The sequence below is a fragment of the Protopterus annectens genome, chromosome 16.part0 (assembly GCF_019279795.1).
Source record: "Protopterus annectens isolate FY-2018-M chromosome 16.part0, PAN1.0, whole genome shotgun sequence".
Classification (NCBI taxonomy): domain Eukaryota; kingdom Metazoa; phylum Chordata; order Ceratodontiformes; family Protopteridae; genus Protopterus; species Protopterus annectens.
The window spans coordinates 249,187,793-249,200,252 of NC_056750.1; the positions used below are offsets into that span (position 1 = coordinate 249,187,793).

Genomic DNA, 12,460 nt, shown 5'->3' on the forward strand with positions numbered 1-12,460 from the left:
ACACACAAAAGGTGATTTTAGTGGTATGTTGCTATCTCCTAAATATGTTTTGCATATCTCTGTATTTGTTTAGACAGTTTTAAACATCATCTGCTTTTTCAGCTGTAAAATTTCTGAGTGGCAGTCTGAAAAAGATTCCTAGCTGCCCTCTTGGTGGGGATGAGGTTTCTTTATGTTCATGGTTTTGGCTCATTTTGGTCACTGCTTGCTGTGATTTGGTGTTTCTGGCAAAAGCTTTTCAGTAGTTGGTGCAACATTTGAGAAAGTTGTCCTAGCAAAATACTGCAATTTCTAAATAAAATGTTTTCTATGAGCATACTTTAGTAATCCAATACCTGTCCTTCTTTAAACACCCTAGCCCTTGGCCTTGGTGTAATAATTTCTAGTATGGCATCTCATAGTATAAGTTCCTATATAGTAAGATGGGGCAGCAGGTAGCTCAGCTGTAGATCACAGAGGGTAGTTGCGTAAGGCTGTGGCTCTGAATGGATAATCTGATCTACCAGAGGGATCTATTATAGGACCAGTATCATTGAATGTGATAGTTTCCAACCCATAACAAATGCTGGATAAATAAATACATTAATAATATTAAGACTGGGACATTTGTGACTAGACGTGCAGACATTTCACATATAAATGGATACTTAAACATGGTAATCACCTGCATAAAACTAACTGGGTTAGTATTCAGTATGAAAATAATATAAGATTATGCAAATGGGTAACAAAAGATGGGCACGGTTTTATGCCTTAAAATACCTAGGCATTGTGTTAAGCAGGAAGCTGCAGTTTGCACAAAATGTCATACTAGACAGAAGCAGAAGTCTAGTGCAAAGTGACATCTTATTCAAGGCAATTTAAACAAGAGATCCGAAAATACTCAATGGCCTTTATATTAGCCTAATTCACCTAATGCTCTTGCTTTTGTAGATACCAAAACTCAACTCTGTCGTTATTGGAGCAAGACCAGAGTTACAAAATGTACATTCTCCTGTAGAGACTTGAACTGTCAGTCTAACCTCTGCACTTAAATCTGTTCAGTATAAGTTATGGATAGGTTAGCATTTTCTATGAATCCATGTGTTAGCTCTGGAGACTTTAGAAAATATGTTTCCTGAATTGTTGACAAGTAAAATCTTTGAACATACATCTTCAGCACAGTGCAAAGTAAAATGGAAAAAAAATGCTAGAAGGAAAATTGGCTTCAGAAAGTAGTCTCTGGCTTCACACCCACATTACTATCATGAGGAATTTCATTTGTTTTGTTTTGTTAACCATATTCATGATATCCGACTCCGGTACCAAAATTACATGCATTTTGCTTTCACGTACATGTCCAGAAGTTTTTACATGAAACGTTGGCAACCCTATAGTTGAATCAAAATTGAAGTTCCGTCAGTTGTTACATGTAGCACGGGTTATTACAGCCATCATCTGCTCAAGTTACAAAGGCTGGTCTCGGCACATTTAAATCATAAGTTCATTTGTATTAACACCTAATTGGAATTAATGAAAGACATAAATGTTTAACAGAAAGGCTGCTACCTGCAAATACTGCAATAAGTATGCTTGTGTGATAGCATATTTTGACACATGGTCTGTCTAAAAGTAATGTAATTGGGCTGGAAGAACAAATAAGAAGAAAGAAGCACCTATCTTTAAATGTTTAACTTACGTATTATCAAATGTCATGACTTTATATTGCAGAGTGGAGTTGTATCCTATTCCACAAATGAGAAACCAAAGAACAGCAAAGATATTGCTCGGATCACCTTTGACATCTACAAACTGCACCCGCGAGATCTTTTTGGCAGTCTCAACGTCAAAGCCACCTTCTATGGCCTCTACTCCATGAGTGTTGATTTCAAGTGCCTTGGGCCTAAGAAGGTTCTCAGGTAAGAGTTTATTCCCAGACATTACTACAAAATGTGAAAAGTATGATAATACATTTTAGAATGTTTAATTTACCTTACATTCTCCTGATGCTGAAACAATGTTTTACCATCATTTTTTATTATTATTATCTATACTGTTTGCATAGGTCACTAATTCATTTGATCCTTCCAACAGTGTCATTTAATTACAGTGCTACCATTATTTACCTAATAAAACCACTGAATCACAAGAATTTTAAATTCAAATTAAGAATACATTCAAAAACTACCTTTGTTCACTGAAATATGCATGATCATTTACTACAACACTGTTCTGAAAAACTCTGAATCCTCCCACATGCACATACCTGTAGTCCAAATTCTATGGTTCAACAAAATGGTGTGGAAGAGAATGGTGCACAGGTTCCAAATTAAAATCTTACCATCTCGATGTGGAGAAAATTGAACAGCGATAAAATGGTTTCAAATGAGCTTGCTATCAGATGCACTGGTATAAAGAACAGCACCAGTTCAAATTCTGAAACAGTTAACTACCACTTCAAACAGTCAATGCAGTCAGCCTCACTCAGGATACCAGTGCAACCAGTTACTACACAAATAAATTTTCCCAGGTGAGTATTATTATTACATGATCTTAAAACATGAGCTGGTGGGATAAAGCCCTGACTATGTCCCATGTAACTTAGTTGCTTTGATGTCTGAGGCACATGTAGGGAAAGATGGTTTTGGCCCATTCAGGGTAAGAGAAAGGATGGGGTGCTTTTTCCAGCCATACAGCTCAATTTAATTTCCCTGGTGGAGACTTCTGAAACAACCACAGAGTTCTGCCCAAGGCTGGGTGGGGCAACTTCCAATCAGCTCCCTGGAGAAGTGAGGGGCAGTCCAGCACTGATCTCCACTGCATGTCATACCCTCAGGTGTTGCTGGGCACACAGACAGAGGGTAGATGTAAAATAGAAAAATCTCCCACAGCAGCAGTTTGACATTGCCCAAGGACACCTTGAACTCCTCACAGGTCACAACCTTAATATGGAGTTAGCCTGGGGGAGTCAAGGAGGGACAGGTAGACTTAGCAATCAAGCAGAGGCAGTGGGATCAGCTGATGGTCAGCTGTGTTGGAGAAAAAAGTACATCAAAATAAAATGAGCTTCAGCACAGTAACTTAACACACCCTAGGATATTAGCAGACTGATCTGGCTTACAAAGAACAAGAAGCATTTTTTGGGTTAACTTACAACATAAAAGACCATCAAGAAACTCAGCCATATATCCAGAACTGGTGGAAGGATAATAGTGTCCACCATTAAGTAGATTTTTATATCCCAGGAGAAAATTTTAGATCACCCCATACAGTCATCTAGACTGGTTTGAAAGGTTGCATGGAAAGTATTCCAATATGAAAGGTAAGTCTGTTCCACAAACTGAAAATCCATTAGATTAGGTACCTATTACATCAGTTAGTATGGTTAATGTGGTGGTCTAGGGTAAGGTTATCTAAAGCAGGTGTCTGATTTATTATTGATTCTATTACGTTGAAGGACTTCAAACAGTATAAGGTTATTCATATCATGAAGGAAAAGCACAGGTCACCCCTCAGGAGCCCGTGTAAGACGGATAAGAGTGACACAGGTTTTAGTCTAAAAAAATACTTAAATTAGTAAGACTATAGATCTTTTTGGAGAGGAAACTTTGAAGTTTCTCAAGTTCTTTTATGTGCTTTGCAGTATACATGCTAAAGGGGGCATTATATTTAATGATGGGCTTAATGAGGGGAAGAGATAAAGTGGGAGTATAACTTTGTAGAACCTTGAGAAGATACTACAAAGGATAAGTTGTGCAGGCTACAAAGATTTTCTAATCACAACAGAGATGTGGTGGACGGTCAAAGAAGAGTTTATCAACACTGGTACCCAAGCGTCTGATGAGTCAATCACATTTAAGTAGAACGTTATCTATGTGCTTTGTGGTGGTGGTGGTGAAACCAGATTTACCAAAGAAAACTATATTAAATTTCCTGGCATTGCAGGTAAACCCATGACTAACAGATCAAGCATTTGTTTGATCCAATCCCTGCTGAAGAATTTAAATGTCTGAATTGGATTTGATAACAACCAGAACTTACAATCAGCAAACTTTGTCAGCCTCAGTCCCGTGATCTCAGCTTTCATCTCAGAGAGACAAATGTGTGAAAGAAAAGAGGCTCAGTACAGAGCCCTTTGGGACATTGCTGGTAATGTTATTTTGTCTGCAGCAAACAGCCCAACTTTAATGACATGGATTCTTACTGACAACCAATTAGCTATACAGCAAATTACATTTAATTAATGTTGAGCTGGGAGAATTTGTTATTAATTCCAGCATGGGGGGGGGGGGGCTAGTGCTGATGGCTTGGGAGGGTCCAAGTAGGCAGCATGAATTGCATGTCCTTTATCCATGACCTTGGTAACCCTTAAAAAGAACTCAGCCAGGTTAAGTAGGGAAGGTAGGATTACAGGGCCGGTAATTCCCAGGGTCAGCAGAGTAACCACCTTTATGAAGAGTTCTACAATAGCTGTTCTTCACACCCCAGGGATGTAACCAATTGGAAAACTCTAGCTGAAGAGTTAACAGAGGGGTCTGGCTGTGTGGGATGTAGTTATTCTCAGCAGCTATTCAGGGATATATTATCAGGACCCAGGGAACTGGTATTTGCCTTTTTTTTTTCCCCTGCTGCCTGGCAAACATCAGCTCCCTCATGACCAGCCGACCCATTACTTCCCCATCACTAGGGTAAGAGTCAGCCAGAAAAGGTCATCTTTCAATCAGCCATCAAGGGAGATTTGGCTTTTTTCGTACTGGCCCTAATCACAGCATGCACTTTAAAAGCCCCAGGCTGGGTCCTGCCACCACCTGACAGTAGTGGTCATCATCTCACTTCTGCAAGGGAAACTCCCTCAAAGTAGCCCCCCACCCCATCCAGCAATAACAAGGGGTGTTTTTTCCAGTCTTCACCAGGGAGATCACACTAGCTCCATGTTTTCCCAAGTGGATACAACCTGCCCCCCTGGAGAGGTAAGGCTGCCATACCCCTCATTCCTTCCCCTCTTTGCCTAGCTCCTGTAGTACCAGGGCCAGAGTCAGGACTCCATCACTCTCTCCTACAGTGCCAGACGGAGCTTTTTTTAATTCTGGAACATTAAGAAAGGACTTTTCCTCATTCTTCCTTAGTCATTTAGTCTCCAGCCATCACATTCCACAGAGCTATTAGCTCTAAGAGACAAAAAACATTACCAAACAGATACTCAGACCATACAGCTAGAAATAGTCAGTTTAATAAAAAACATAGCAGATGACAAGACCCTGGCAGCAGAACAACCTACTACATCCCAGAAGAACAGCAACTTAAAGGGTTATCTTAGTACTTTGCCAGAAAAGTGTAACTTCTTGCTCTCTGGCAGACATGTAACTCAGTATAAAGAAGCAATAATAAAGTATCTTAGTTAAAACCAGCTCTTTGAACGAACAATATGCTACCACATACTGGCAGTCTAATGGTATAGAAACTCACTGCACCTTAGCTCTTCAGTAGCACAATAACAGAATTCCTTTTAGTACTACACATATCATCCAGGTATAGTAGCATGATACATACTGGCAGTAGTACTGAGACACTTTATAATGGTAACCGTTAGAAATCTGAACCAGGGGCCACTCATCACATGACAAAGGTGCTTTACTGAGGTTTATTTACCACAGCAATTGAGATACACATATAAGGACTGTGCTCCACCTCACTGCTCTCAGTTTGGGAAATGAAACATTATTTATGTATTTATTTATTTGACATTTGTTTACCAGAAAAGTCTGACTGGGTATGAGCCCATTTTCAGCGGAGGCCTGGGGACAAAAGCTCCACAGTACACATTAAACAGAATTAAAAAAACTGAACAACGGTTACAAATATTAAGAAAAAGTAGTACAATATGTGAAATGCAATAAAGAATAAGCAAAATTTAAAGGCAAGCAACAAAGTTGACCACATATTATATACAAGATAGAAGAGAGTTCCTAATGTGCATGTTACGTAGTGATGCATGAAAAAATATAACAGAATAAGTAATAGACCATAAAAGCCATATACCGTTTCTGACAGAACTAGATAGTAAATTTCAGTCAAATTCTGAGATAGATAAAGGTTAGTGTAAGAATATAAAGAAAGGACATTAGAATGTTAAAGAATTAAAGAGAGGTGAGGCTAGAAAGTAGGTAAAGCAGGAAGAGAAGTCAAGAAAAAGTCTATTAAAAGTGTGAAAGAAGGGAATAGAAAAGAGTACTAAGATGGCGGGAAGCACGGGCAGATCCAATCATTGGTTAGATGTTCTTTCAGCCTATACTTGAAGGAATAGTAGTGGGGTACAAGTCTGGTTGCTTCTGGAATGCTATTCCATGATTTGGTAACACAGTGAGAGTACAGGCTAACCCTGTTAGATATTTGAGGTTTGTAAATAGATAGTATTTACTTGTGACAGGATTGTAGGTCATGAGATGGAGTATAGTGTTGAAGTAGTGATGAGGTAGTTTGCGAAAATGAGGAGTTGTACATTAATTTGTGAGTTAATGTTAGTTGATTAAAGGTAGTATGGTGGGGTAGTTTGAGCCAATTTAGGGACTTGAGAGCAGAGCAATGGTGAGAGAAGTGGGCCTACCCTGCGACAAATTTAGCTACTTTATTATAACATTGACTAAGTTTTGCTTTGAGGGAAGAGTGAAGATTGGTTAAGACAGGTGGTGTATACAAGGGAGGGTAATAAATAGGTGGTGGCATGGGTTACTATTGTGGAGCTGGAGATGAATTTCTTAGCCCTATACATCATGCCCAGTTTTTTTTTTTTTTTTTTAGTTGTTTTTTTTTATGATGTTGCTGATATGTAGGTCAAATTATTGATTAAAGTAAAAACAGTAGAAGTGTAGTTTTTTTTTTTTTTTTGGATTATGTAGTAAATGGTTGATGGTGAGCCAAGACTCAATGGAATCGAATGCTTTCTGTGTTAAACTCTGTAGATGAGAGAGAGTCCTGGCAGAGCAGATTAATGTAGAGTCATCAGCATATTGAATTAGGGTGGCTTGTTTGGTGGCAGTATTAAGATGGTTAATAAAAATGTTGAAGAGAAGTGGACCTAGTATTGAGCCTTGAGGTACCCCAGTGCTAACAGGTAAGTAAGGAGAGAAGTTAGAGTTCCATTTGACAGATTGACATCTGTTAGAGAGATAGCCAGTGAATCATTGTATGGATGTTTTGGTTGCACCCAGAAGAGATAGTCAGGGGTGGGAGACAGTATCAACGGCTTTGGATAGAACCCCACTCGGCCTTCCTGAAAACAATGGAAAATATGAAGGTCTCTCCAAACACCGTTATATTGGGTGACTTCAACTACCCAAACATAGATTGGGAGCATTACTCTAGCTCCAACACCCTAGCCCAAAGGCTCCTAGAATTTATAAACTCAAATGCTATGGAACAACTTGTCACCACTCGCACAACAGGGGAAAACATACTGGACCTGATCATCACCAACATGGGGACTCTATGCTCCAGACCAGAAGTGTATCCCTCACTGGCAAGATCAGACCATAAATTAATCTCACTGGATATCCACATCCCGGCCCCACCCCCTGCCCAGAAAACCTCAGTGAGAAACTTTTCTAAAGCAAACTTCACACTCCTCAAAACCGAGGTAGAATCCTTCAAAGCCCCCGGGCCTGTGGAAAATATGGCTCAGACCGCAGGATCCTTTATAAACGCATTCTACGAACACCTTCAGGAATGCATGGATCACGCAATCCCAAATAAAACCAAGACTCAATCCCCCAAAGGCAGGCATCCTGTCTGGTGGACCCCAGCCATAAACAAACTATACAATAGAAGGCGGAAGCTATTACATGATAGAGCAAAATCCCTAAAAGGGAAGGCATCTCTGATCAGTATTAGCAAAAAACTATGGGCACTCATAAAATCATCTAAGAACAGCTTCAAGAGAAAAATTGCACAAGACACTAAAGATAATCACAAGGCTTTCTTTAGTTATGTTAGGAACCTGGGTGAGAACTCCCAGATATACTCAGAATTAGTCCAAAATGACAAAAAATACACTGAACCCACTGACATTGCCAACATCCTGGCTGACAGGCTCAGAGCAAATTTCTACCCCCCTCCCCCCCAAAAGAGCAAATATCTATCCCAGCAGAGTGCTGCCCCCCTGACATCTCAGATGCTCAGGTAAGAGCCGCCCTCTCAAAAGCAAAAAACACAGAATCAATGGGACCAGACGGTGTCCCGGGCTGCGTCCTACATGAACTCCAAGAAGAGCTGAACCCCAACATAAAGCTACTGTTCAATCTCAGCCTTACTACAGGTTATGTACCCAAAGAGTGGCGTACAGCAACAGTGGTCCTTCTCCACAAAGGTGGTGCTTCAACGGATCCTGGAAACTATCGCCCCATAAGCCTGACTAGCTTGGTCTCCAAAGCTATGGAGATGATCATCATGTAACTCATAAAGATATTGGGGACCTACAGACACTGGATCCTACCCAGTTCAGCTTTGTTAAGGGCAGATCCTGCCTCTTAAACCTGGTTGATTTCTTTGAAACAGTCACCAAGGCCATTGATGAGGGGAAGATGGTCCACACAGCCTACCTGGACCTCACAAAGGCCTTCGATACAATACCTCACTCAGGCATCATAGATAAGCTCTCCAGCTTAAATATAAACCCCTATGTCACTAGATGGTTTGCAAACTGGCACAAGGTCAGAACCCACATGGTCAGAATTGCTGGAGCCATGTCAGACTCCAAACTAGTTACAAGTGACATCCCACATGGCTCAGTCCTGAGACCTCTCTTGTTCGGTATATATTTCTCGGAGGTACAGGCCAGCATGGAAGGACTGTGGCTGATCAAGTTCGCAGATGACTGCAAACTGGGCACCATAATCGACTCCCCAGCTGACACAAGCATCCTCCAAAAGGGTCTCATAGAAACTGATAACTGGTGCCAAAGCCATGGCCTCAAGCTAAACGCCAAAAAGTGTATAGTCATCCCCTTTGCAAAAACAAAGTGCCCCCAAATTACCACATAGGTGGTAATCCATTAAGTACGGAAGAAGTAATTAGGGACCTGGGGACCCAAGTTGATAGCAATCTCTCATTTGACAACCACGTGGTTAGAAAAACCTTCTATATAGCCCACCAAATCATGAAGGGATTCACATCTAGATCAGGAGAGGTCATTGTGCCTCTTTACTCATCCCTCATCAGGCCCATAATTGAGTACAATGCCCCTTTCGGGATGTACCTCACAGACACCTGCAGCAACTAGAAAGACCCCAAAAGTACCTCACCAAGAGGATCAAAGGGCTCAAACAGATGCCATATGCTGCCCGGTTAAAGAAACTCCAGCTCTACTCGGTTGCATATCGCCTGCTTAGAGGCGATCTGTGCCTGACGTATAAAGCCATGTCCAACCCAGAATTAATGGACATGCTGCACCTCAGAAAATCCAAATCCCATCGAGCTATGCGCTCGAGGGACTTGAACCTCTGCACTGAAATAAATAAGACATGCTGGAGGGACAGATTCATAACCCAGAGGCTCCCTTCACTCTGGAATAAAATCCCAGTCCAAGTTAGGCAGAGTCCCTCACTGACTCTCTTCAAGAGGAATCTTGATGAGTGGATGGGAGATCGCAGGTTTACCCCGGGTATCACTTCTGTGTCACTGTTAGATAGAGGCACAGTAAACTAACCTCGAAAAAGGGCATAGTAAAATTCATATAAAATGGGTGGCGAAAGCCAAACACACTCTGGCTAGGCTTATAAATGCCCTAGGGCAGATAGCCTAGTATGAACCTAAGAACAGAGAAGGGACAAAGTTTCCTATATCAAGAGCTTTGTTGACAGTGTCAGTAAAGGATAGTAGAGCAGTGATAGTGCTGTGTGCTGATCTGAATCCATGTTTTGTAGGAGGGAGAAGATTATTGTCAAGTAGGTATTGAAGAAGTTGTTTATGGATACATTTTTCTAGAATGTTTGATAGTGGTTTAAAATGAGACAGGCAGGCAATTGAGTCAGCAGAGATTTTTAGAAATTCTTTAGGAAGATTGTCTGCAGAGGGGATCATGGCCTGAGCTTACACAAGAGTGATTTGATAAAGGAAGTAGGAACCAGTTGAAGGGAAAATGTGGAGTGACAGGTAATAGCTGAGAGAGGGTAGAGGGAGATGGAGGGAATTAGTTAGTGATGGAAGCTATGCTATCATTGAAGTAAGAGTTAAATTAAGTTGCTGTGTTGGGGGAAGACTAACTTCCTGGGTTTATGATTTTTTTTATAGTGTGCCAGAATCTTTTTGGACTGGAATTGTGCTGATCTTGTGGCTTTGCACAGAAATATTTTTTTTTTTTTGTCTAAATTAACCTGTTTCTTTACAATGTTACACAGTGCTTTGAAATGCTGTAAATTCTTTATGAGGCTTATGTTTTAGGTAAGTTGTCCAAGCCTTGTCTCTTTTTTGCATGAGTGATCTGGTATAGACAGAAAGCCAAGGAGTATAGCTGGTTTTGACTCTTTTCTTTCTGATGGGAGCTAAACTGTCTAAAGTGTTTAGGAATATAGAATTCAATTGTTTAACTGCATCATCTAGTGGTAAATATTTAAGGAAGGACCAATTGATGGAGTTTAGTAAATTTGTAAAGGCCTGCTGGTCAAACCTGAATAGGTTTCATACTGTCTTGTAGGTGTGTTGTCTACATGAATGTGAAATAAGTTTAGTTGTAGAGATGGTTTGCAGAACTGGTAAAGGTTGGGTGAGTAATTAGTTGAGAAAATCCAAATAGATTTATGCTGTTTGTTGGAATCTGTAAGTTACGTTTCTGCCAGTCAATGTTGCCATCAACTAATATTACTATTCCTAGACATTTATTTTGTGATACCTAAGATAGGATACTTTCCAGAGTTTATAAGTTATTACCGGGGGTATGTATAAAGCTATAATGCAGAAACTTTTATCATTGTTTAATTCAAGGTAAGTAATCAATAGTCTGGCTTTGTCAAAGGAGGGCACGGATGGTTGTGAGGGGTTAGGGAAATAGAAGCTGGATCTATTACTGCAACACCTCCTCCTTTTCTTTTAAGTCGTTCAGCTCTGAACATATTAATGGCTGGAGGAAGTACTTCAGTATCCTTTATATGTGGTTTAACCCAGGTTTCACTGATTACTAGTATATCAGTAGATATGCAGTCATCCAAGCATGCAGCTCAGAAATTTTGTTGCACATGCTATGTGCATTTACTGAGATAAAATTAAGCATATTTTGTGTACCTGGAAGATATGGATTGTGATATGTTGGGACCATGGTTATGGTGGATGTCTCTACACAACAGGAGGGATTTCAAGTTCATGTAGTAAAGACAGGACTTCATTATTATATTCATTATTAAATATTTCTCCAAACTTAAACACGGAATTTTGATTCATTTCTGTTATTATGATCCCATCTGAATCTTAGAGCAATAACTGATAACTTGAAAAATGGAAACTGTTTTACTAAAACTGTTTTGTTTTATCTTCCCTGCAGAGAGGTTCTGCGTCTGGCTTCCTCTTTGATGCATGGACTTGGAAATCTCTTTCTTGTGGCTGCCACCTGCATTCGCCGAATCATAGATGGACCTGAGCAGTGGCAGCCTGTCAGGGTCACAGAATACCTTGAGCAATAACAGATCTAATAAACCACAAGGGAACAGGAACTTGGAAATACACTGACCATTTTTATGATTATAGCTATTTCTTTGCTAAAAAAAAAAAAAAAAAGACAGCGAGAACATGAAGGTATCACATGCTCATGAAAACTGTAATTTCATGATGATGCTGTCCTATTTGCAGAAGTGGTTTATGAATACAAACAAGTAGCAGTGATGGGAAATAAGGAAACTGAACAACACAGAACAGTTCATAAGATGTTTGCTAAACTTCACCTCTGTTAACACGTATAATCACCTCCCTTAGGCTGATACAAATGAGGAGATTCTCAGTCCAGAAAAGCTTCCTTTGTAGAAATATCGAACATGATCTTTTCTAAAATGTATAAACACTCAAAATGCCACCAATTAAAATCTACAACACTGCTTTGTCTTGTACATTTAAAACTGACCTTTTAATTGTGCAATAGGGAGTGAGTAATGTATACATTGTGTTATTCTTTTCATTAATTAACCAAGTGAGCTCATTATCAAAACATGCCTCTTTTCAGGAATGAACAGGAAACATCTGGTTAAGAGACGTGCTCAGAGTCATACAGCTTTGCAAACTAAGACTGAGAGAAGCAAACTCCAAACAAACAGGAGATTGTTAGCAGCTCATAACCTTGACACTCTGAGCTAAAGAGACATTTTGTTTTTGTTTCTGTCCCTCTCCACAGCATCTAACATAGACATATTTAGTGCAGATAGAGTACAACTGTGAAACTCATTATAACAGTAGATGGTCAAGTAGAACACTGCTGTAGTAGAATTCCTGATATATGAGAATTAAT

At 39.9% G+C, this 12,460-nt stretch overlaps 1 protein-coding gene across 1 annotated transcript in view; it reads left to right on the top strand.

Annotated features, from left to right (window-relative positions):
* The window catches only part of CIDEB (cell death inducing DFFA like effector b), a 128,183-nt gene extending 116,130 nt beyond the window's left edge, over window positions 1-12,053 (top strand). The window contains exons 4-5 of the mRNA XM_044057858.1: window positions 1,711-1,898; window positions 11,507-12,053. Coding sequence (XP_043913793.1) covers window positions 1,711-1,898; window positions 11,507-11,645 — 327 coding nt within the window. The 3' untranslated portion in view covers window positions 11,646-12,053. The remainder of the gene's footprint in view (window positions 1-1,710; window positions 1,899-11,506) is intronic.
* Window positions 12,054-12,460: the final 407 nt, after the last annotated feature.